The sequence below is a fragment of the Triplophysa rosa genome, linkage group LG14 (assembly GCF_024868665.1).
Source record: "Triplophysa rosa linkage group LG14, Trosa_1v2, whole genome shotgun sequence".
Classification (NCBI taxonomy): Eukaryota; Metazoa; Chordata; class Actinopteri; order Cypriniformes; family Nemacheilidae; genus Triplophysa; species Triplophysa rosa.
In genome coordinates, this window is record NC_079903.1 from 16,241,255 (window position 1) to 16,266,012 (window position 24,758).

At 39.7% G+C, this 24,758-nt stretch overlaps 4 protein-coding genes across 7 annotated transcripts; 3 read left to right on the forward strand and 1 right to left on the reverse strand.

The window, feature by feature from the left end:
- The first annotated feature begins 1,784 nt into the window (after positions 1-1,784).
- capns1b (calpain, small subunit 1 b) lies at positions 1,785-5,773 on the forward strand. Its single transcript, XM_057351101.1, has 11 exons — positions 1,785-1,918; positions 2,330-2,409; positions 2,544-2,580; positions 2,765-2,857; positions 4,172-4,229; positions 4,319-4,383; positions 4,485-4,553; positions 4,738-4,816; positions 4,933-5,046; positions 5,163-5,221; positions 5,339-5,773. Exons 2-11 carry the CDS (start codon positions 2,363-2,365, stop codon positions 5,363-5,365), a joined length of 648 nt encoding a protein of 215 aa, XP_057207084.1. The 5' UTR covers positions 1,785-1,918; positions 2,330-2,362; the 3' UTR covers positions 5,366-5,773.
- Positions 5,774-5,936: 163 nt separating this feature from the next.
- On the forward strand, positions 5,937-12,152 carry zgc:101731 (SNARE_SNAP25N and SNARE_SNAP23C domain-containing protein). 2 transcript variants are annotated; one of them, XM_057351607.1, is made up of 8 exons: positions 5,937-6,124; positions 7,769-7,852; positions 8,297-8,338; positions 8,914-8,962; positions 9,343-9,460; positions 10,462-10,599; positions 10,766-10,910; positions 11,021-12,152. In XM_057351607.1, exons 2-8 carry the CDS (start codon positions 7,781-7,783, stop codon positions 11,084-11,086), a joined length of 630 nt encoding a protein of 209 aa, XP_057207590.1. In that variant the 5' UTR covers positions 5,937-6,124; positions 7,769-7,780; the 3' UTR covers positions 11,087-12,152. The 2 variants fall into 2 exon arrangements, with proteins under 2 accessions (XP_057207590.1, XP_057207592.1); XM_057351609.1 differs by lacking the exon at positions 9,343-9,460 and adding an exon at positions 9,897-10,008 and having other exon boundaries at positions 5,938-6,124; positions 11,021-11,908.
- A 166-nt stretch (positions 12,153-12,318) lies between these two features.
- zgc:113149 (uncharacterized protein LOC541363 homolog) lies at positions 12,319-15,902 on the forward strand. Of its 2 annotated transcripts, none has more exons than XM_057351603.1 (5): positions 12,319-12,446; positions 13,329-13,565; positions 13,829-14,284; positions 14,374-14,427; positions 14,589-15,901. In XM_057351603.1, the coding sequence occupies exons 2-5, from the start codon at positions 13,427-13,429 to the stop codon at positions 15,080-15,082; spliced, it is 1,143 nt and encodes a 380-aa protein (XP_057207586.1). In that variant the 5' UTR covers positions 12,319-12,446; positions 13,329-13,426; the 3' UTR covers positions 15,083-15,901. The 2 variants fall into 2 exon arrangements, with proteins under 2 accessions (XP_057207586.1, XP_057207587.1); XM_057351604.1 differs by having other exon boundaries at positions 12,329-12,442; positions 14,589-15,902.
- On the reverse strand, positions 14,941-24,665 carry xaf1 (XIAP associated factor 1). Of its 2 annotated transcripts, XM_057351605.1 has the most exons (10): positions 24,611-24,665; positions 24,402-24,520; positions 24,212-24,303; positions 23,593-23,728; positions 23,424-23,480; positions 23,033-23,255; positions 22,802-22,869; positions 22,497-22,706; positions 22,310-22,377; positions 21,730-22,200 (listed from the first exon to the last, which is right to left on the reverse strand). In XM_057351605.1, exons 3-9 carry the CDS (start codon positions 24,244-24,246, stop codon positions 22,336-22,338), a joined length of 771 nt encoding a protein of 256 aa, XP_057207588.1. In that variant the 5' UTR covers positions 24,247-24,303; positions 24,402-24,520; positions 24,611-24,665; the 3' UTR covers positions 21,730-22,200; positions 22,310-22,335. The 2 variants fall into 2 exon arrangements, with proteins under 2 accessions (XP_057207589.1, XP_057207588.1); XM_057351606.1 differs by lacking the exon at positions 21,730-22,200 and adding an exon at positions 14,941-15,046 and having other exon boundaries at positions 24,402-24,661.
- Positions 24,666-24,758: the final 93 nt, after the last annotated feature.

The following is a 24,758-nucleotide window of genomic DNA, read 5'->3' on the forward strand; positions in this document are numbered from 1 at the left end:
CTGAGGCCGTTTTACCCGATGCCTGGTTGTACGAGAGTTTAGTCCTGACGCTGTTTTGCTGAGAATTTATCTCAATCTAAATGTTAAATCTAAATGTTGAGCTAAACATTTAGAGAACATGTACATTTAACCCGCCCTTTGCTGGATTGCGCCAATCAGCGCGAACGCAGATTATAATTGGGCGGTGACATGCAACGACGCGCAACTCTGTCTTGATTGGAGAAACACCGTCTACTTAAGTACTCAACATGGCGGTTCCGAACGATCTGTCTGGTACAATTGAGCAGGCGGTAAGGGCAGCATTAAGAGGCTTCGGAGAAGCAGGACCTTCGACATCCCGTGCGATTTCAACTCCAGATCGTTCGGAACCGCCATGTTAATTACTGAAGTAGACGGTGTTACTCAATCAATTCAGAGTTGCGCACCGTTGCATGTCACCGCCCAATTATAATTGTCGTTCGCGCTGATTGGCGCAATCCAGCAAAGGGCGGTATAAATGTACATGTTCTCTAAATATTTAGCTCAACATTAAATTACTGAACATTAACGTTCAGAATTAGATTATAATGTAAATATATATATATAATATAGTATTTATATTTATGCATGTGGAATAGGATTTACATATAATATTTACATTTATATATAGGATTTAGATTTAACATTTAACTTTTGCATTTAACATTTAGATTTAAATGTAACTTTATTATTCAGGATTTAGATTTATATTAGTGATTTATATTTAGATAAAACATTTAAATTTATCTTTAATATTTTATATAGTATGTAATAAACATGATGCAATTTTTATTATTTATATTATTTATGTAAATCTAGTGAAATGTATGTAGTTTTGTAGGTAAATATGACAAAATTTGACAGGTTTTTGGTACACATTTCATTTTACAAATGGCGCCCCATAAGAACTGATGCCTTTTTGTCTGAGGCGCGATGCCGTTTCGTCTGATATCCGAGTACTGACGCTGAGGTCTGAGGACGTCCTAATATGTATGCCGTATGCCTGTCGGATCTTGCGGCACTTCATCAAGTCGAGATTGGGTGTATTATGTGTTAAGCGTACTTTTTTATTTTTAGAATGATGTGAATGCCATATACATAAAAAGAAAGTGGGCTCTTCGGAAAGGGTGCACATTTTTTCATATATAAATCAAATATTTTTGGTAGTAAAATGTATAATTTACTATAGTTAATAATATAGTATACTACTATAGTAGTATACTATAAGTGTGCATCAGCTGCAGGCTTAAGTGAAGTCTTGACGCTTGTGCACATTGTAACGTTAGACAAATGACAGTTCATGGGACGTGCTAGTATTACACGGGGTACTATACTACTATAGTACTATAGAAGTGTATTACAATTACACACTTTAGTAAATATATATTTTTAATTTGCTAATCATATTCTGCTATTTGAAATTCATAAAACTGCATACTATCTACAAATGACATCAAAACAACGGTCAGTTCACGACTCTTTTGCAGTAAAATAAATAACTATTCTTAACGGAATATTTTATCATTTTTATTTAACAACGGCCCCTTGCAATACCACTACGGCCCACAGATGGGAAAGCACTGCACTTATGTAGAGGATTTTCATCTTTTATGCACTTAATAGCCTCCTAACGCTATGCAAATTCCATACATAAACGGGTTTTACTGTATCTATGACCCCAACAAGGGTCCCTCAAGTGAACTTATTGAAATATAATAACATGCAAGCAAGCGCAGTAGATTCGACAGGTTTTAGGACCCTGAGTTTTACAAATCAACGGACTGGGTGTGGAGCGCATCAAGAGAATTCGGAAACAGGTTTTACTTTACTGTTTACCTGAGGTGCGGACGTTTTCTTTCTCCGTGGCTTTCCGGTTGCTCTCTTCGACATCTTTGTTCTAGTAAGTTCTCATACTTAACCGTAATTTAAATAGACACGTTTGCTTACTTTGCTCATTTCTGATATGCGTCACGATTAAATCACAACGGCCTGAACAGGAATAAAGTATAATTGTGATATATGTGTGCTTTTGTAATGACATTAATGCAACAGAACGAACGTCATATGCGTTGTTATCCAAAGAAGGACGATTTGGTTGGTAATGTGTTATAAATACTCACTAGGTAGTGAGCTAAACGTTTTTAGGACATACAGGGCATGGTTTGTGTTAACCCAGTGTCATTCCCTTTCAGATATGTGTCATGGCAACTGCAGTTTGTATTTGTAGAGGATTAACTGACAGGGATCACGTTTTGGAGTCGATACATTAAATGATATAAATCATAACGTTACTTGCCTCATTATTTTGTAGATATTTCATCTGTGCCCATTCGGAGTGCTCAATATGAATTTGGCCAAAAAACTTATTGGAGGGATCCTGGATGTTGTTAGGTGAGCCAGCTCTGCCACTAAACCTTCTCATATAACGCAGTAACGTTACATGCTTGGAACATGCAAAACATCTGTTTTCAGCAATTCATAGCTGACCATATTTTATGTCCTTTTTGCCCTTTTCCGTATCGTAGCAACGTCGATCCAGCCCAGTTTGTTCCATCTGATCCTGTAAGTTTGTGTCTAATTGTTTTGTTATTTTCATAGTTGTGATATCTGAGATAGGAAAAAGCTTTTTGCATCATACCAGTAAAGCAGGTCCTGGAAGCCATATAGATATGAAGTGGTTCATTGATTATTTACTTGGTATTTAAAATGTTTAATGCGCTTCTCACTGTAACTTTGTTTGTTCCAGCCTCCTCCCAGAAGGCCGCTGGCATATTCTAATTCAAATGAAACTGATGAGGAGAGGCAGTTTCGCAAAGTATTTCAGCAACTTGCAGGGGATGTGAGTAGATCCTAATAGACTGTGTATTTTGTTTGCAATCCCCATGTTATCAACGAGTGTCTGAACAAAGTATTTACTGTCAGCTGGTTCGTATACGGAGTAGTAAAGCAGTTGTGATGCAGTTTTTTTCACCACCAAGATCATACAGCCCGAGTTAAATTAGCCAGGTTTAGATCCAGTGGACTAATTTACTTCCCCCACTTTTTTTGTGAGCTATTTACTATCCAAAAGTCTAAAGTCTGATCCTTTTCCCCCCTGCCAATCATCCAAGTATTTGAGTTATCTGAGCACAGTATCACAGATCAGACAGTATCACAGTTTAAAGCCAGAAACTTCCACATCAAGGCTTTGTCTACATTCCATTACTTTGCTCCACCCAGCATTATTGTGGCTTTCTCTCTTGATTTCAGTACAGTTTAGTGGGATGCATTCAGAGTTTCTGGTCTCAGAACAGACAGCAGGGGTGTGGTTTTGTGTATGCAAACGACAGCGTTTCTTGTTTCTGAATCCAGAGGCAAGAAGCATGACTCGCTCTTCCTCTTTATGTGCATTCCTGCCATTGTGATGAAGGTTGTCCCACCTAGTTTGTGTTGAGTCATAGAGGGGTGTGGATACATGCTTTACCAGAGTGTTGGAGTGGGTTCCCCTCTGATGTTAAAAAGATACTTCCTTGTTATATTATGGATACTTGATAGTTTAGTAGCATTTTTAACTAAAAGTGATTTTCCTTCTTATTTTGTATGGAGTGTAAATCCAAATATATCATTAAAGTGGTGCACCAATAACATATGTGTATTATCTTTATGCGCTATTTAAAGGGAACCGGCTTGCCATTTGTTCCAAATAAGGATCTGAAATTAGAATTAGTGTGTCACGGATTGTCAAAATGAGTATCCTAAAACATACCCACGTGGTGTACTATTCCTAGTTAAAATTCAAAGTTCAGATCCATAGGCTAATGTATATATGTCTATGCAAATGTGGACCACAACCTTTTGCAGGAGAGAAAAGATTAGTGATGCTCCAATAAATAAATAATTTAAATTGCATAATAAATAATAAATGAAGAAAAGCTGAAACAGTGGTTACATTTGTTATGCATTAGTCCCAGTACTTGCATACTTGCGCACTCTAAAGTATATCATTTCCCATAACAAAAAAGAAATATTGTTTTAGTGCGTAGTAATTGTAGGCGAATTTGGAGCAGACACATGAATCGTCTTATATAATAATTGAATAAAAATGAACTGCGTTTAAATCTGTTGTGATAAGAGAGAAAGTTCTTACATCTTAAATAACTTTTTCTCATCATAGGACATGGAGGTGAGCCCTAATGAACTGATGAAAATTCTTAACAAGATCATCTGCAAACGTGAGTCCTTTTATCCTATTTTTGAAACATTATCTTTACATGTATGACACGAATGAAAGATGCTAATTAGATGTTCGCCTATCCTCCAGATGGTGATCTAAAGACAGATGGTTTCAGCATTGAGTCCTGCAGAAGCATGGTGGCAGTGATGGATGTATCCTTCAATAGAAGCTTGGGGGGGGGTTATCGCCATTTTTGGGTATTAAGTAAATAAGTTCAGATTCACAGATTTTTGCCTTAACCATTTGCTCTCAGAGCGACAGCACTGGAAAGTTGGGCTTTGAGGAGTTCAAGTATCTTTGGAATAATATCAAGAGGTGGCAGGTACAATTGTTTTGTTAATATCATGACTGAATGTTTATGTGAAAGTTGCTTTGAGTTTGCAAAACAGACCACCTCTATTCTGACTATTAATATAATTTATTGAGCTCTCAGGTTTACCATGCAAGCTTCCCTTTGTATGTCATAACAGCTGAGTTTCTGATCAAGCTGTCTTTGTTCAATCCAGGGCATTTACAAGTCTTATGATGCAGACCGCTCTGGTATGATTGGGGCTTCCGAGCTGCCTGGAGCTTTCAGAGCAGCAGGTGAGTAATGAACTTATTCTGATTTATTTGTGCAGTGCTTCTCAAAATGAATATTGAGTTAATGTAGCTGTATTGCAAATCAGCAACAAAAAATTGACGTTTCCCTGTTTGACCAGGGTTCCCACTTGACCAGCTTTTCCAGATGCTTACCAGAAGATACAGTGACCCTGATGGCAACATGGATTTTGACAATTTCATTGGGTGTCTTGTGCGTTTGGATGCTATGTGCCGTGAGTCAGCTATTACTCTCTTTATTCTTTCTTTCTGCCTTCATTTAAGGTTGAGTAGTTCTGTGATTTAGATTATGTAGTATGATGTGCCTCACTGGGGTTTTATACATTTACAGGGGCCTTCAAGACACTTGACAAGGACAATAATGGCACCATTAAAGTTAACATTCAAGAGGTATGTAACCACCAACTTTAAAAATGATATTTTATTGCTTTTCATAATTGAGATGTAATAATTATGAGTGTTAGCCATAAGCAGGTGATAAGTAACATTCTTTTACTTTTTCCACAGTGGCTGCAGCTGACCATGTACTCCTGAATGAACCAAAATATGCTACAACATCTTATATTCTGTTGGCAGTTCTCCTACATCGTTGCATATCAATGTCTGTTTTATAACATCCGTTCTGTTTTTTTCATTGTAGTTAAAAATCTCGAAATAAACACATGCTGCTGTAACACTAGGTGGCAGCTTTGTTGCAGCTACATAAGATGTTTGCATTGTGGCCTCTAAAATGTTTAGTGTTCCCCATATATTATTCCAGTGCAATTGTTTTGTGATTTGTTCAACCACCATCATTTTACAAAGTGCACTCAACTAAAGACTAAAAATGTATATGTTTTGAGATATATCTATTAAGCAGAAGCATCACTGAAGACATAAATAAACTTTCAGCTTTGGAGTGCCTTTTATTACGCTGACGCACAAATAAATATTTGTACTGGACATACAACAGCAGAGCTCAATTTATTACGTGTGAAAACACTGGTTGCCACGGGCAACGCAAGCTATCCTCATCTGGGTGAGGGCTGGACTTCGGAATGACTGACTGTTAGAACAGCCGATCAAATTCTCCAGGATACAATAGTAGCCAATAGGGTGACAGGTCTTCACACATGGTTGTGGCCTCCGAGTTACCTGGGATGAAGTCAACTGGCTGCTGAGTGGATGTGATGCTGAAATCTGTTCAATGAGCAAACGCAGGTGTTAAGCGCGACTAGGCGAACAAAACGTCCTTTGTTTTTTGCGCCATCCCCCGGGGAAGTTAAAGCTTAAAAGTGTTCTTTCCGCCATACGGTAAGTTTTTTTCTTAATTAACGGAAATACATTAAAAAGTTGTAAATGCGTTGCAACGGTGCTATGCGGTGTTTGCAGTTGTAATTTTAACGTAGATGTTGTTTGACTGGGTTTGGCACACGTACATGCTAGAGATGCATTTGTTTGATATCTATTCCTAACGTTTTAAATTGTTTCCGAGTTTGCACAAATGTCTTATTGTCAGAAAAGTTTCATCTGTCTTAATGACCTGTCTCAACCTGAAGTTCGTCATTTAAATGCAAAGGCATATCCTCATCGACGAACAGATAATCGCTTCAGTAAGATTTTGTACACAATTATACATTGAGTTGCTGTGCACTATGATGAATTCATCTTAACCTTTTCAAGTCATTTTCAAATCTTACATGTTTGTGATAAATCAATAGCTAGTATGTCCTGCATCCTTTGAATAAGGCAAATTACATCTGACAACAGTCTGGAGACTAAGTAGTAATAAACGAAATAATTAAATGGGCACAAAGAAGAGAGGAAAATGCATATATGAATGAATAATTTTAACCTATTTTAAAAATTACATGGTATTACCACTGTGTGGAACAGTGATTTTTTAAGGGGAGAAACAAGCTGCACAGTTCAGCAACAGGTTTCTGTGTTTAATGTTTTTGTTCCAAATACATTTAGCAAAACAACTCTCAAAATATGTATTGCTATTGGCAGATAATTCATTTATTGCTTATTAGTTATACTTTGAACTTTAATTAGTGAATTTTAATCAGTATGAACTTTAATTAGTGAGATGTTAAAGGTGACAGCTGGCAGTTTCTAGGCCTGTTTTTAATTATAATTTTACAACTAAACAATGTGCATATCATATGTCATGCGTTAAAAGTTAAGACTGTGATATATATATAAAACTGTAATTGAAATGAGAAAATATTTTCATCCAGGTGATAAAAGGTGTTTGCAGTCAGATATAGAATAAAAAAATGCTATCTTCATAGACAATAAATAATAGATAAAATTATAGACTACAAATAAGTCTATGATGTACTAATTAAAACTGCCCACAGAGGCGTAAATCTGTTTCCTCTGAGGAAACTGTGTGTGTGGAAGTAGCAGGTAAAATGATTGATAGGGGATGTTGAAAGAATGATGCCCATTAAACCACACATGTAGCACCATACATTGGTCTTTGCTCATTTTAATATTTAAACATTTTTGCTGTAAAATATAAACATGTACCATAAAGTTGCCTCAAACGAAATTCTACAACTTATGCAACTGCTTTGTTTTAAAACCATTGCTGCCGTTTCTCTTTAGTCACAAAGGTGTGAAAGACTTTTTGACAACTTAAGCACGCCCTCCAAAGAGGTTTGTTCCAGGATTGGTTAAGATTTGTGGAGCTCTGTAATTTTCCAGCCTGATGCTCAGAATGCATGCTAATTTTGAGATACATCTAGCAATTAATGAATAATGGTTTCAGTGTTGCATAACACTCTGTATGCTCACATTAGATTTTATGTAAACAGTTTCAGCATCTGCGCTGTGCTCTTCGCAGCCGTTGTAGTCCAATTATTGCTGTCAATCTGAGGCATGCTGAGTTTATAAAGCCTCTGCTCTAAGAATAACTGCTTCCCTCGACCTGTCCTCCCCCCGCTGCAGTACTCGGCTGGGATGGCTGTTGATTCCACAATGAGGTCTGAAGTGGAGGAGTTGCAGAGGAAAGCCAATCAGGTGACAGATGAGGTAATGCCATCAACGAACATGATAAAAGTAGGAAACTTCCAGATTGAGGTATTGATTTTTATTTAACGCGAGCTAACAGCGTGTGCCCTGTAATTGCTGTTCCTGTTTTGATGACATTGCACAACCCCGACTCGCTCATCAACAGGCTGTACAGTGATGACATCAAACATTTTCCCTGATCTCCTGTTAAGGTTGCTACAGGTCTCTCTTATCCCCATGGTACATAGCAACCAGGATGATGACGCTGAACACATTATATGCACTTGCAGTCCTGTTGTGAATCATGTAAATCATAAATAAAACCATTATTCATTGCCTAATTTTCCACTTGGTGGTAAATAATGACAGCAGGTGCTGAACTTAAACACAAGGTTTGAAAAAATACTCTACAGGTAACATACTTTGAATTTGTCTTTGAATTTTTTTTTCTTTTACTTCCATCAGTCTCTAGAGATCACCAGAAACATGAAGCTTCTGTTAGAGGAGGTGAGTGTGGAAAATGGAGTACTGAAATATCTGTGATTCAAAATTTTATTTAAACCTGGAAATATAGTTTTATTTAAAACATTGACATAAGTAGAAAATCAGAGTTTTGCATGATTTGTAGAACCTTAAACAAATATAAACCAACTTGTGACATTGACCAAATTCCAAAATACAAGATTTTTTTCAATTTGACCTCTTCACAAACAACCATAAAAACAGATGCAACAATCTTGCACAATATTCTGATCTGTTTCTTTTCAAGAATGCAAAGCGTAATTTAATGTATACCACGGGGCTGTTGAATGCTTCAATCTGATTGGTTGACAAACGTTCTATGGGTATGCATTAACTTTCAGCGGAGTTACACGTCAGGCGTGCATTCATTTTCGAATAATTGAACGGACCGGAGTCGATTATTCCTTGTACGTAACCAGCAGGTTTTATTCTTTCTATATTAAAGTGCAGTCTCTTATTGGCCATTGTGCACAATTAACATACTACAAGCGTAGTCTTGAGTTTTAAAGAGAACAAGTGCCTTGCCTTTTCTAACGTTTTTACCCATCATTTTTCAACAGAGTAAAGATGCAGGAATCAGGACATTGGTTATGCTGGATGAGCAGGGAGGTAATGAGTTATCTCCATACATAACATATAAAAAAAAGGAAAATCTTTTTGCTTGTTAATGCATTATTTGGTGTTCAACCACTGAATGTAAATTGTGTATTAGCAATTGGATACGTATGACAGGTAGCTATTATCTCTATGCTAATGACAGAGTATGCACAGCTGAGCTACGTGGGAGTCCAGCCCTTGTGTTCTTCTTCTTCTTTTATTTACTTGTTTCTTCGTACAACATATATAAAAAAGTTATATATGCAAACAGTACATATGCAAAAAATATACCTTGTGCGTGTTTGCGTGTGCATGCTCGCATATCTACCCCTTTCAATTCGCCCTTCCTACTCCCTGTCATGCCTGTCCTCCCATCTCCCCTGCATGGGCAGAACAACTGGACCGCATAGAAGATGGCTTGGATCAGATCAACAAGGACATGAAGGAGGCTGAGAAAAATCTCACTGACATGGCCAGGTGCTGCGGTCTGTGCATCTGGCCATGTACAAAGTAGGTCTCCTCCCAGACACCTGAGCCATGGGCTTCGGCAGTAAGCTATCAAGCTGTCAGTCATGTCACCTATCTGCCCATGCCTCTGTCCTATCATAAAACCTGTCCTGCTTTGACGCTGCTTTAAGTTTGTCCTTTTGTGACCAGGGGACACTTATGTGAGCAGAGGTTTGATATAGCTACATGCAGTATGCAATGAATACAGGTGATATGTTTTAAAGGATCCTGCCATGCTCACACAACAATTCCCATTGTTTTAGCACATTTTAGTCATTTGTTATGTCTGTCGTTTTTAAGTTTAGATTTGGTCATTTTGAGTCAGAGCTACCATAGACATTAGTTGCTTGTTGAGAAAACTGTTGTTGTGTTGTTATCTTATCCTCGTACTTTAACCCCGAAACCTCCATCCTCTGTGATCCCACTCTCCGACATCCAGAGCAGCTGGAGCGGGTTGAGGAAGGGCTGGACCAGATCAACCAGGACATGAAGGAAGCTGAGAAAAACCTTACAGATCTGGGCAAATGCTGTGGTCTGTGCTCCTGTGATAAGTATGTGATGTGATGGAGGGGCTCGGCCTTCAGGGGCATGTAGGTGTGCTTGCATGAAAACGTGCATGTTTCGGTCATTTTGTGCCAAATGATTGCTTGTTTGAACTCATAAAATCACGGTAATTTTTGTCATTTTTTTGTCAAGTAGTTAGAAAAAAACTTCCTAAGTTGCTTAAAAACCATAAAAAACGGAAAATATGTACCCTCACCGATAACCTAGACTTGGAACTACAAAAGTTGGAACAACTCCAACCAAATAATAAACTGTGATTTGTGTGGTTCATTCAAAACAGATGCAACACAAACGAATTGTGTCTCAGACATCAGTGTCAAGTCCTACTCGATCATATGCAATAACAGCCTACATTCACAGATTATTTCTCAAGGTTATTGGGGAATGATGTGACTAATATTGCGTGTTAACTTGCGCCTTTCTCCTTTGGCTTTTCACAGGCTGAAGGACTTTGAAGCAAGCGGGGCCTATAAGAAAGTGTGGGGTAATAATCAGGATGGGGTGGTGTCTAGCCAGCCCTCATCCCGTGTGGTGGATGAGAGGGAGAAGATGACCATGAGTGGTGGATACATTAGAAGGTTCTAGAAATTCGCTTGGATTAATATATTTTGCGTTTGTAAATAATAAATCTGTTAATAAGATATAATGAAAAAGTATGTGAATGGAAATGATTACCAAAAACAATTTACCAGTTGTCGACCGTGATTCAGTAGTCTATGTGTCTTTAAATGTTGTGTTCAACAGAATAACGAACGATGCAAGAGAGGATGAAATGGAGGACAACTTGGCCCAGGTAGGCAGTATCCTTGGCAACCTCAGAAGCATGGCAATTGACATGGGCAATGAAATCGACACTCAGAATGTCCAGATAGAACGCATACAGAGCAAGGTCAGATTTAACAAAAATGATTGCATAAGAAAGTGCATTAAAAGTTTTTATTATTATATCATATCGTACCAGTTTAAATTATTAGCTTCGTCTTTCATTTGCTTTTCCAGGCTGTGGTTAATGAATCCCGGATCAATGAGGCCAATCAGAGGGCCACAAAGCTAATATCAAGATAAACACACAATGCTAGAGATGACAGAATTTGTTATACATGTTTACAGTCTTGTGTAGGAAACATTTAGGCTATTCATCCATAACTATTTATGGAACTTGAATTTTTGTATTTTAGTATGACAGCATAATGGGATGAATGTACTGTCACTAGCCTGCCTGTCATGTGATTTATTTACACTTAAGCATGTTTTTGTACATAAACAAATATTTTAGACTTCTTGGTCTTTTTAAGCCTGCAGAACATGTCATCGTGGATAAATGCCCACTTTCACTCAACAAAACTGTGTCTTAATGGTATAGCCTACCTGGTACTCTGTCTACAATAACCTTATAAAGTAGTAAATAAATGTATTACATGTTACAAGGACTCTTCTCTTTCTGCTATATAGACCTATTGCATTGTTTATGATCATATTTAAAAACTATGAACTTATTAAAATATCATACCTTAAATATACCACTTATTTTTAATGCCATTTTTGTGAACAGTATTTTCTTACGATCGGAGCTAGATTTCATTTTAGGCTCATTTCTACAGGAGTCTCACTACGTCCACCTACAGGTTAAAATTTCTATTGCAACACCACTCCCCTGCTTTATCAGAGAGAGAAGCTCAAAATGGTGGCGAGTGTTTGCGTGGCCGCTTTATTTGTGAGCTGTATAAACGCTGACCTTGTTTGACAGACACTCAAACGTCAGGTTTCGATTTTGCTGACGCCCAAACGTCTTCCTTAGATATCAATATCAAACTCAATGAGATTCAGTAAAGCAACCTGAGATAAAGGAAAGATTTATGTAACAAGTAAATTTTATATTCGGTTTAATTGTATAAAGGCCTGAATAAATTTAAGAAATTAATTAAGTGCATGTGGAAAATAATACTGGCTCCTCATTTAGAGTCAAACTGCTAACATCTATATGCCTTTTGGCTTCCACTTCATATATAGTTAACAAAAATATCTTATACGATTACTACAATTTTGCACAAATACAAACACCTATTGGATTACGTCTAGGTAGACGTTAAATGTTACCCTACGCCCATATGCAGTCTGCATACTGGTTTGCAAAAATGCGTAGAAAATCAACTAAAGAATTTACGCGTAATATTCTACGTAAATTTAGTTCTATTGTAAGTCATGTGGTTGGATGCTTGCATCGGGCCACGTAGTTTATATGAATAGTTAGGATTGATTCCATACAGGCACAGGGCAGGATTACTATAGAATGTTGGCGAACTATCGTCGCGGAGGGGGAAAAACACGTAAGCTGAGTCTGCGCGACGCAGAGAATCACTCCCTGCGAAGTTTATCGGGCAAGACTACAGCGACAAATCCTAGGACACAGTCGGCCGTACTGTAGGTAATTACCACTCCGTCTTTCACTAATATCAATACCAACAAAGTTCATCGCGGGCCATCGCATCGCCCGTCTTTTAGATTTCACTAAAACTCGCTGGTAAATGCGTCTACGAAAAGCGTGCGTGCTCCCTTTTCCGTCTGGCTGGTTAACGTTAGCTACATACGCTAAATACAAATCCGTTTGATCATCCGGATGGAGTACGTGCTTATCACGGGACAGTGCATCTAAATTGACGCGTCAAAGTGTGTTATGTACGCGCACAAATGCATTATCCGTATTTTCGCGGTGTACGCATGTTTGGCAAAATGAAAGCGTCAGATATGTGCTATGTGTCCGCGATGGCGCTCTCTCCCTTCTCTCTGTTCCTCTGTTGCTCTCACGGTTAGACAGGAAAACAACAAAGAAGCAGGAAGCATATGGGCACACCGGCGAGGCAGTGTGAGATCACAATTAGTTGTAACAGTTAATTTAAAGTCAAAGGAGCCTGGAAAATGTGGATCTGTTATTTCCAAATGTCTGCGTGTGCCTGTTCTGTCCTTTTAAAGGGCACGCATCACATGATTTACACTATTGAGGTTTCTTGTTAGTATTAAATCTGAGGGTTTATTTTTAATGAAAGTGTTTGTGTACATGTACATGTACACAAACACTTTCCTAGTCCCTCAAATTTCTGATCAATTTTTCAGATTAAAAAATGCAGAATAGAAGGAACATTTTACTAGGATATAATACAAAATTATAAATGTTTATAATTCAATATTATTTTTTACTTTAATAAGCTTTTAGGGGAAAGCTGTCGTAATGCCCTTAAATAAGAAAACAAGATGTTTGAAACCTTGTTAAGTGTCCTCAGCTATTTTGATTTTATTATTTATTTTTTAGCCACCAAATTCAAGATACCTTTCTGATGGATATGATCTAGAAGCCCTGTTTGGTTGTAATTGGAAACAACGTCCAAGTGTTGCAAAGAGCAGAAGAGGATGTCAGGGATCTTACCGTACCACTACAGGGGACCAGATGGAAATTTGATGCGGTTTAAGAAAAGAAAGTCACGGTTCACATTCCAGGAGGTTGAGCTGCTCCTCAATGAAGTGCAGAAAAAACGGCACATTCTAGTTGGTAAGTTGTTTTGATGGAGAAATCATTTTCATCTTTTGCTTTTGAATTCTGCGTCATGTGAGAGTGTATGCACTGTATATTTTGTATGTCGTGTGTGAATGAGAGTGTATTTATTCACTTTGCTCTTGATATTTTTTCTATTTTAACTATTAAGCAATACATTAAATTAAACATGTTTCATGTACAGCTGCTTTGTAACAATGAAAATTGTAAAAAGCGCTGAGAGTTGAGAATTATATCTCATAAACTCATGTCTGGCACAGGGAAGTTCAACAGGGGCATTTCGAAGGAACTCAAACATCGTATGTGGGCTGCTCTGACGGCACGTATCAATGAGGTCAGCGAGTGTCACAGAGAGGTCATCGAAGTCATAAAGAAATGGGCCGACCTCAAGTGCGATACCAAGCGGAGAGTGGCAGCCATGAGGGCAGCGGGAGCCACGCCTGCCCAAATTGCCCAAGAGTTGTCGCCTGTGGAAACTATGGTGCACCAGATCCTTCAGATGACAAACTCGAACAAAAACACGATGGCTTTGACTTTTGATGACCAAGTGGATGATGACAATGAGGATAGTCTGGATATGTCTGAGATACCACATAGCTCCTTAGGCATGGCAAACGGCATGCCTCATTCATTTTGGTCAGCGATGCCACCTCCTATCCACAGTAGGATCCCGGGCAAAAGAGATTTGGGGCCACCCACGGATATGATGTATAGCTGTGAGTTTCTTTTTTTATTAATTTTTTTTATTGGATTTGAAATTCAAAGTCATTACTAGTATTAACAGTATGTTTGTATGTATTAACAGACGATTCAGCAGTGCCTCTTACAGACCTCCAGGCTGACACGTCAGAAAATGAAGGTACTCATGATAAATGAATCTTTTACTGTTTTGTGTGTATATGTATATATATGTGTACTGTATGTCTATGTGTATATATATATATATATATATATGTATGTGTGTGTGTGTATATATATATTTTTTAAATCTGCATTAACATTCTTTTCTATTCTTTACAGACAGTATGATGTCATTTATTGAACCAACAAGCCAAAAACTTCAGAATACTGTTAATGTCCCTCAATTTCTTAGCCCTCCCAGTGCTGAGAGGAGCAATATGCAAGAGAAACCCAATCACAACACATTTAATGGCCGTCCAGCAGCTGGTATCGCAACATTTACTCCGCCCTCCAGGGCCTCATCATCGGGTTCTGTTCCAGCTCCGCCTTCTTCCAGACCTGCTCCCGTGGATCCACATAGCATGCGGGAGCATTTAGCCCAGAGTGCCTCACAGAGCCTGCAGGAGCAGCAGGCCACCACACTGCTGATAGGGTCTCTTTCTCGCTCGCTTGAGACACTTGCAGAGTCAGTGCAGCAGATGGTTCACACCCAGAAGCAGTTTTCACGTGACACCTTACAGCTGCAGCGCGACACGCTCCATGTCCTGCGTGACTTCTCCTCCAGCACCTTGACTCTCCTACAAGACAAGATCAACGGCCATCATAACCTGTGACCATCTCACTGATTTTTTTGGCCATACTACTGGGAGAAAGTTTTAGATGTTGTGAATACAGATATCACAGAATATAAGTGACACTAGAGTTTATTGCAGTCTTACGTTGAACCTTTGAATATATGATATTCATAAAGCTAATAGGATGAGACTGAGAAGAGATTTATCTATTTATAATGATTATAACCAAAATCAAATACAATATGAGTTTAAATAAAGACAAGCCCTAGGTGCTTCAGGTTTTTTGTGGAATTCCTAATAGATACCTGCTAAATGTTTTAGGTTGATGACTGGACCACAAAGATTGTTGACTGTTGTGGACCAATTGTGCTATTATATCTTTATTTTAAATAGGCAAACTGTATTTAAAAATTGACAGATAATTATGTTTGTGGTGCTGTTTATGATTTAGCATTTTGTCGGTTCTCCACATTTAATTTTAACAGCAAATTCTGGCTAAAGAGTTGCTTAACAGACCTGCTGTAAATGTTTAGATCTACATCTATTCATTTCTTTGTAGTTTTATAACTTGAATTTTCAGTGACTCATTGTAGTGTTTTACTTTGCCTCCTGGTGGTTTACACCAGAGGTTCTGGATTTTTTTCATTGCAAAACACAATTTGACAAGCATAATCTGTCCTAAAACCCACCTGTTTTCAACCTTCCAGAAATGAAAAGTCAACACACTGTTAAGGTAATGTTTCCTAGATTACAACGATGTGTGAAAATGAAAAATAAACTAATATAATTTGAAAAATTGCTTTGAAGCTATCAGTGTGTCTGTGCAATCGCTTGCTTGGACATTATCCACTAGATGTCAGCCATGCACTTTTGTTTGCAAAGTTGCAGTCACTGAAGTTCTTCATTTGCACGATTTTTTTTGTTATTGATAATTAAAATTGTGTCAATAAACCATTTATAAATAAGCACATAAATAGTAACGTTTAAAAGGACTATTTTAACTGGCATTTTTTAGTGAGTAGACAGAGCTCTACTCTACTCTATCACGTGTAGTGAACTGTGATTGGACAGTGTAGGGAAGGCGGGAAATGTACACGTTCATGCAATCACATCTTTGAGCATGCATTTATTTAATTAAAATGTTTTTATTAAAATGTATAAATCGATTGACACAGACGGAACTCATGGGGCGGTAAGAACAGTTTGTTATATGGATTTCTTTAAATCAGTTTCTTTAGGTTTTCATAATTTCACATTTGCTCATATTTACACGGAAACACTCCTTGTAATGGAGAGTGCATTAACGTTAGAGCGGTTAGCTAAATGTCGTAATAGCAGTCGTCTGGCACGTTGCAAACGATGCCTAACGTTACAATTGTAAAAGATATTTAAAACAAATGTTTCTCCGCAATGTTATGCGTTGCCACACCCACCAGTATGTTGTACACAGGTCATTGTGTGCGCTTGGATTCCTAGCTGTTAATGAAAGATGTTCAGTTCTTTCTAATTTCCTGCTGTATGAGTGCTATGATATGGAATTCCAATCCATGAAGGGTTGTAAAAAAGCGAAAATAAATTAATTAATTCAGAAATTAATTTTCTAAAAATACAAAAATTAATGAAAAAAATAAATATTTAAACGTATATATTTTTTATTTGTTTATTTAAACATGTATTTATATATAAATTTTTGTATTTATTTTATGCATTTATGTTAATATATATGTATTTTCATATTTCTTTCTACATTTCTGTGTCCATATGGTAATGAGGGGGCGTGTCTTGCTTCAGACATTGCAGTCGAGCACAGACTGCTGCTGTAGGCTACAGGCAAACTCTAAGGCCATAGTGACATATTGTGCTTTGACAAAATGACATGCAAGAGATGAGTGTGACCACATGAAACAATAATATAGTATATTGCAGCATTTACTATAGTAAAATGTACTATATATACTGTACATATAATATATACTGTAGTGCACTGTAGTATTATCTATAGTATGTTTAGATATTTCTTGAAGAAATCAGGACAGAAGTGGTCAAAAGTGGACAAAATAGATGGATTACAGCAGCAGGTGTAAATCAGAACATGTCTCTGCTCCAGCCGCGAACGAAAGGTCTGAAGAGCTAAGGACACGACCTTCAGTTCCAAACAATTTATGTGCCATCTGCTCAGTGACTGACCAAAGGCCGTACGCCGGCATGCCTTCGCACACCGCGCCCCAGCCCGAGGATGACACGTCCGTCGTAACCACCGTGCGCCTCGTCACTAGCCCCAGAGGAACTCCCCGACTGAACATGTTCGGGCCGCGCCACGGTCTCACAGTGCTGAGGCAGCTGTGCATGACCAGGACGCGCGCACGACCTGAGGACCAAGCCCTACATGGGACTCGAACCTTCAGCCATAGTTGTAGTGGTCGCATGTGCAGAAAACCCAGGTGGCAGACCGACGACGCCTCCGGCATGAGACCTAAAAGCCTCTGAAATTCCCTCAGGGGAACAGATCGACCCGGTCTGAGAAAGCGCAGAGCTGAGGAGATGGACTCCGTGTGAGAGAGGCGGGCACGCATCTTCACTGAGTCGAAACATACCCCCAGATACGTTATAGACTGACTCGGAGTGAGCTTGCTCTTCTGCATGTTCACGCGCAGCCCGAGGGATGTCAGGTGACGAAGCAGCGTCTGCGTATGACCGATAAGCACATCCCGTGAGAAGGCTAAAATCAGCCAATCGTCCAGATAATTCAGAATGCGCATACCGCTCGCTCTGAGAGGGGAAAGCGCCGCGTCCACGCACTTCGAGAATGTGCGCGGAGCTAATGCCAGCCTGAACGGGAGCACTGACAATTGGTACGCTGAGCCCTCGAAAGCAAATCGCAGGAATCGCTGGTGGCACTGGGCAATCTGAACGTGAAAATACGCATCCTTCAGATCCATGGATGCAAACCAGTCCCCGGGACGCACTTGTGCCAGGATCTGTTTTAGAGTAGTCATTCTGAACACTCGCTTGTGAAGCGCTCGGTTGATGGGTCTCAGGTCCAGAATCGGACGGAGCCCTCCATCTCTCTTGGGCACTACAAAATACCGGCTGTAGAACCCACTTTCTAGCTCACTCGGAGGGACTCGCTCCTTTCGCGAGCAGGCCGTGAATCTCCTGCCTCAGCACCGGGGTGTTTTGTGGTAGCGCAAGCGACGGGACTACACCACTGAAGCGGGGAGGTCTGCGTCTGAACTGCAGGGAATACCCGTGCTCTATTAAATTCAGCAGCCACTGAGAGATGCCCGGAATGGTTCTCCACGCATCCAGAAACAGACATAACGGCCAAATCTTTTTTTGGGCGTGACAGCCAGCGGACTCCATGGGGAAGCACTCTGCCCCAGCGAGGCTAAGTGCACTGGCGGGGGAATGGCTCGTGTGTGAGAATCAAGCCGCCTCTCGCCCACGGGAGCGGCCGTGGACGAGGGGGGGCTGGTTATAGCAGACATTAACTGTGGCTTCACGCTGCACCATTGCAGGGCAAGGAACGCAGTATGGGCAGGATGAGGGGGAGACAGCTCTTCTTGTGAGGAGGTATGTGTTTTTATTGCACTTACACAAACAACACATGGAACATTGCAATATTCGCCCGCAACCGCGGGGGAAAAATGATGCAGACAGCGGCGCTTGGAGGCCGGCTCACTCACGAACTCTCTCCTCCTCTTTGCATACCGTCAGGACGATGGCTTGGCAGTAGAGGATGACCCGCCATCGCCGCGCGGACCTCTCCTCGGCCCGTGCCTCTTCTTAGCAGGGCCCGACCACTGTTTTGGCCAGACATCCGGTCCGGGAAGCCGGCACGGGATCGGCGTGCTGCTTGGCCGGTCTTTGCGTGGAACGAGACTGGGATCAAGAGCGGGCTCTTGAAGACGGCTGAGACAAGCGCCGAGGCAACACGTGACTCATGGCTTTCGCGCGCTTCTGCGCCTCAGCGAAGCGCTCCACTACCGACTCCACGACGTCACCAAACAGGCCTGAAGGGGTGATAGGAGCGTTGAGAAGGGACTTATGATCAGCTTCCTTGAGATCCACCAACGTAAGCCACGGGTGACGGTGGAGGACGACCATAAAGCCCATAGATCTGCTGATAGCTTGCGCGGTACACTTCGTGGCCATCAGTGCGAAGTCAGTTGCCGCCCTCAGATCCCTCGTGGCGTCCGCCTCCAGGTTGCCGCTATCCATCGACTGCAGGATCTTAGCCTGGAAAACTTGTAGCACCGCCATAGCGTGCAAAGTGGCAGCTGTCTCCCCAGCAGAGGTGTAAGCCTTGCCAGCGAGGTGGGTGGTGAACCTGCAAGGTTTCGACGGCAGGCCTTGGTCCGAGCCTAACGAGGTGGAGGAAGGGCACAGATGAGCGGCGAGGGTCTCCTCGAAGGGGGGCATGCACACGTACCAGTGGGCCTCGGCCCCGTCCACGTGGGCGAACATGGCCTGCGTAGCAGCGTGAATCCACGCCGACTGAGGGGTTCACCACGTGCTCGTGTACATCCGGAAAAAATGGCGTACTCCTCTTTGAAGCGGCCTGACGGCGGCCCGCTTGGAAGTACCAGGAGTCAAGCATACTTTTAGCCGGCTCCTCCGGAGATCTCCAGTTGAGGTCGAGCTCCTTGACGGCCTTCTCGAGGACCCTCACAAACTCTTCGAGGAGGTCCGGGGTGCTCTCCGAGTCGGGCCGATCTCGCTCTGACTCTGCCCAGTCCTTGTCCGAGATAGACATGGAGTCATCGTCCTCCTCGACGCTGAAGGAAACGACGTCCATGATAGAAGGCGGGGGCGAAGGCTCTCCGAAGCAAATCCAATTTGACTGGGTGGAGTCAGAGTGGGATCGGCCCGACTCGGAGAGCACCCCGGATCTCCACGAAGAGTTTGTGAGGGTCCTCGAGAAGGCCGTCAAGGAGCTCGACCTCAACTGGAGATCTCCGGAGGAGCCGGCTAAAAGTATGCTCGACTCCTGGTGCATGTCTTGCAACAATTGGCCAGTTTTTTTACTGGCGTTATCCAATAAGACTTCTGGAAAGTGGAAAAGGGAAGGGTTCCCACAGCGATGCTCCGCAATGTTGAGAGATCACTCTCGAAAGGGAACGATCCTCGTTTATACTGCTGTTTCCACATTTTAGAACAAATCTGCATTTACACTACACTAACGAAAACGCATGTCACATGACCATTTAGACACGCTGGGCATCAGCACATAAATGTAAACAGTTGTATGGGCATACATAAGTTGGTTGTTGATGACAATTAATCGATTAATCTGCAAAAACGATGAATCGGTCGACCTCTAGTTTCAAGTCTTATGAAACCTTTACCCTAACCCACACCCTAACCTAACTCTAACCATCTAAACTACCTATGATTGTTAAACTTGCCAAAAAACATGGTTGCGAGATGACGTTAGACTCGAAACACCATGGATTTAGTTTGTCACAGAAACGCAACCCCGGAGTCTCCGTCTTCGGGGGAAAACTTTGTCTGTGGCCTACAGCAGCACTCTGTGCTCGACTGCTATGTCTGAAGCAAGACACGCCCCCTCATTACCATATGGACACAGAAATGTAGAAATAAATAAATGTGAAAATAAATAAATATAAAAATGTGGAAATACATATATATTAACATAAATGCATAAAAGAAATACAAAAATATACAAATAAATAAATAAAGAACTGTTTAGATAAATAAATAATAATATGTTTAAATATTTAATTTTTCATTCATTTTTATATTTTTAGAAAATTATTTTCTGTATTTATTTATTTATTTTCGCTTTTTTACATTTCTTCATGGATTAATTTTTGTATTTATTTATTTTGGCAGGATTAATGACACACACCTCTGTATTACTCATGTTCATGTGATAGCCTGCATGTCTGTGTCAACAAAGCTGTGACATGACATCATGCTCCAGGTTGGGTCAACAGCTGATAGTTGTGCTGACGCGTGCATAGGCAGCAGCAGTTTATACTGCAAAGGAAAATGACGGTTTTAAACAAAATATAGCCAAGGTGTATTTATTTTTATTAATAGTTTAATTTGACAGGGTGTGATTCTCTGTGTGGTTGTGTTATTCGCTTGGATCAGCTGTATTTTCAGCTTCTTTGGGATGGCAGACGATTAAAATGTCTGAAGCAGCTTTTGGCATGTTTTCTGTTATAAAAATAGTCTTATTGTAAAATAAATCTCCATATATTTTCCTTATACGAATGAAAAGCTGTTTGTTCTAGACAAGCATCTTATCTTATATCATAAAACACATGCAATAAAAGAAATCTAAATTCTAAATATGTATTTAATATTAGATTACTGGCTTTGTTGGATCTCTATGGTCCAAATATTGAAATAAAGGGCATTTGTATGAGGCACTAGGATTAGAAAAGGAATATCAATAAAATATGTTAAGTATAAATTATATTTGTAAAATTATTTACAGCTTATTTATATTTTTACAAGCCAGGCAGAATTTAAAATCACATTGGCTGCTCGAGCTGGGCTTTAGTTAAGCCACCAGGGGGCAGACTGTAGCGAGAAATAAATGGCAACCCTGACTGAAATTTCGCCATCTTGTGGTCATCTGTTTAAATGTAATTCCTTTGCTCGTTGTCTCATTTCTTAGGTCCTTATCTGAGTGATGGTCAGCTGGATCCTTGAGGTATTTCATACCATAATATTTTAGTGTAATTCATAATGTAGTATTTCAATTGTGACGTAGAGAGAAATTGCTTATATTTAGTCCATATGTTTCAAGTCTATGTTTATGCACCTGCAACAAGTACTTATTTGAAGTCTTCTTTATTGTGATGTGCTACTAGGTCATAACTGAAGTTTGTCCAGATTTAACATGCAGTAACCGCCTAAATACTACAAAAATACAAAGAAAATCACCCTAGGTTAGACAATAGATTGTATATACACATATTGCACATAAAAATGTTTTTTACCTAAATTATATAATCAAATTTTTACCTTTAACCAATTACCTTTAACAAGAACTCTATATTTTGATTAGATGTACTAATTCTAGTATATTTAATAATTCTATATTATTGTGTAATGTGTATTATTTGTGATGTTGATGAAATCCCATTATTTGTGATCGCTGAGAGTTGTTGCCAACAACCCTGTAAAATAAATCATACTTTTATTTATATTTACTGTAAATGCATAAATCACTGTAACTGTATTAGAAAGTTCCATTGGTAATGCATGATATATTCTTTGTGTACTTACATACATAGCTCTGCTTGCACTGGTCATCACTGGGACAGGCTCAGATGTTTATGCAATTCACATTTTTTCTAAAAAATATAAAAAGCATCAATTATAATTAAACAGTAGGTCTTAGTGTACAGTAATTCAAATGAACCTTTTATAATTTATTTCCTTTCAGAGTTCACCAACCAAAAATGATCAGTACCTCATGCCATTCCAGAGTCTTTACGGGAAGTGCCAGATGACAGAAATTACAGGTGCTTATTTCATCTAGGTCTCTTTCCATGTTGCTGAATCTCTTTGCCTCCTGAAACTTGAAGGAGACATCTGGAGTGTCTGGAGAACTCATATTTCTAGGTTCTAAGTCTTCGTAAAGATCAGCATCCGTGTTTCTCACAAACGGTTTGCAGTACATCTAGTTACAAGTAATATGATTTTGAGACATTTAAAAGAAATGGTCATCGTAACAAAACATCTATCTTATATAAATATTCTAATAAGGTTATTTACCTTATGCTGCTCTAGATTCTTGGAAGGAATGGACTTCAGACAACTCCAACACGTTGAGATGAGCTGCTCTAAAAATAAATGACATACTGGATTAGTATTTTACAATTAACATATAAACAAAAACAAATAATGTAATTTATCTATCAATAAGACCTTGATCACCCTGTGGACACCTTTCTGAACCGAAAACTGTTAAGAGATAGAATAATGATGTTTGTATCAGTCACTAACCAACAGTTTCATCATCTTCAGGTCTAGGGTTCTTCACTGTTAGTGGGCCGTTAGAGCACTCCAGAGCATGTAGACGCTGGTGTTGAAATTGGACGTAGCGTCCACAGTCAGAGCAGGGTGTTGTGCGACTCCCGCAGGACAAACTGTGCTTCAGTAAAGCACTCAGAGGAAGCTCAAGCTCACAATACTCACAGCTCTGAAGCCGCTCTGGGCACTCGTCAGTCTGAAACGGAAATATAGAGAGAAAATAGGAATAAGCGAGAAGACGCATGCAGAGGATGAGATCACAGACATGAGATCACAGACATAAAATGCAATATTGACAAGCTTTTTAAAAAAAAACAGAGCTCAAGTGTGTGATGTCCCGTGAGGTGTGAGGTTAAAAGTTTACCTTGTGGTCCAACAGATGCCTTCGTTCCGTCTTTTTATTGCATTTCTGGCATTTCACCTGTTGAGGCATGAAGAAAATACATAGCACCACAAACATTTCAGAGGTGGGAGATTACTATGATGAACAAGCTGAAAAACTTTTTTGACACAGAACTGAGGTCAGTTATAACCTCTGCGTGTTGTTCAGCTTTGTGGTCCTCCAGTTGATCTCGAGGGATGGTTTCATCGCAGTCAGGGCACAGACACAGAAACCTCTGACAGTGCGGTTCATGCACGTCAAAGTTTGCTTTGGCCACTTCTTTATTGCTGTGTGAAGACGTAAAACACCGTTTAGGGACTGAACACAGAAGCTTCGACAGCACACGCGCTGTTTTGTTTTCACTTTGACATGCAATAATAAAACAGTCTACAGTGAAGTAAATATTAAGCAAGGTCAATCAACTAAAAAGGGGAAAGTGTACCAATCTCTGACATTAGTCATGTTATATGATGAAAAGGACGCTACTGGTGGCTAATACACGCTTAGCAACCGATAGGTTTCACTTCAAGTAAAAATCACTTTAAAATAACGATCGACACAAAAATCAATAATTGGTGACTAAATAAGTAAAAAGTGCTTTTAATAAGATCGAAGTTTCTCTTGTTTTTGGTGTGACTAAATAGACGACGTGGTGAATGCAGCGTCGTAACTCGCTCGAGCAACGCGCTGTTTTTTTTATTTTTTATTACGTACAAGAGACACTGACAGACGCGTTTTTGTACGCTTGTGTGTATCGTAAAAACACTCACCAGTGAGTACATAAAACCATTTCTTCTGTATCCATAGTTATACAGGAGAGTGTGATATCTTGCTGGTTTGGGTCCAGAAAATCCTACTTTGGCTGAACAGAAAGTGAAAACGAAACTTGGAGCGTGTGTTTCAGATAAGTTAATACATCTCTTATTGCTAAACATGTCAACAAGAAATACGCCCCATTACTTTTGATATGGTTCTACAACAGTAACTTCATCAAGATGCATTGTTGTGAATGGTCTTTGCATGGTAAGGCATGGTGCGTTCCACACTCCTCGGAATCACCTCAAACCGGGATATAACGACTGGAAGTAACATTATAAGCATTTAGTAATATTTCAACATCATGTTACTAATGACTTAATAACAGTAAACCATGAAAAGTATTTATTTACATTAAAACAGTGCCGTTCCAGAAGTGATTTCCGGGTTGAGGTGGGAAATATCCTAAATCCGAGGTGTCTGGAAGACAGCATTTGACTATGATGACCATGCAGAGCTATTTACAAAGTTGTTGCATAGTAACCTACCACATGTAGGCTA

Coding starts and splice junctions, on each gene's coding strand:
- capns1b (XM_057351101.1), top strand. CDS start 2,363: ATGAATTTGGCCAAAAAACTTATTGGAGGGATCCTGGATGTTGTTAG. Junction 2,410..2,543: donor GGGATCCTGGATGTTGTTAG/GTGAGCCAGCTC, acceptor TCCGTATCGTAG/CAACGTCGATCCAGCCCAGT. Junction 4,230..4,318: donor TAACAAGATCATCTGCAAAC/GTGAGTCCTTTT, acceptor CCTATCCTCCAG/ATGGTGATCTAAAGACAGAT.
- xaf1 (XM_057351606.1), bottom strand. CDS start 24,246: ATGGATACAGAAGAAATGGTTTTATGTACTCACTG. Junction 23,481..23,592: donor AAGCTGAACAACACGCAGAG/GTTATAACTGAC, acceptor ATGCCTCAACAG/GTGAAATGCCAGAAATGCAA. Junction 22,870..23,032: donor TGAAGATGATGAAACTGTTG/GTTAGTGACTGA, acceptor ATTTATTTTTAG/AGCAGCTCATCTCAACGTGT.
- zgc:101731 (XM_057351607.1), top strand. CDS start 7,781: ATGGCTGTTGATTCCACAATGAGGTCTGAAGTGGAGGAGTTGCAGAGG. Junction 9,461..10,461: donor TGCATCTGGCCATGTACAAA/GTAGGTCTCCTC, acceptor GGCTTTTCACAG/GCTGAAGGACTTTGAAGCAA. Junction 10,911..11,020: donor TAGAACGCATACAGAGCAAG/GTCAGATTTAAC, acceptor TTGCTTTTCCAG/GCTGTGGTTAATGAATCCCG.
- zgc:113149 (XM_057351603.1), top strand. CDS start 13,427: ATGTCAGGGATCTTACCGTACCACTACAGGGGACCAGATGGAAATTTG. Junction 14,285..14,373: donor CACGGATATGATGTATAGCT/GTGAGTTTCTTT, acceptor ATGTATTAACAG/ACGATTCAGCAGTGCCTCTT. Junction 14,428..14,588: donor TGACACGTCAGAAAATGAAG/GTACTCATGATA, acceptor TATTCTTTACAG/ACAGTATGATGTCATTTATT.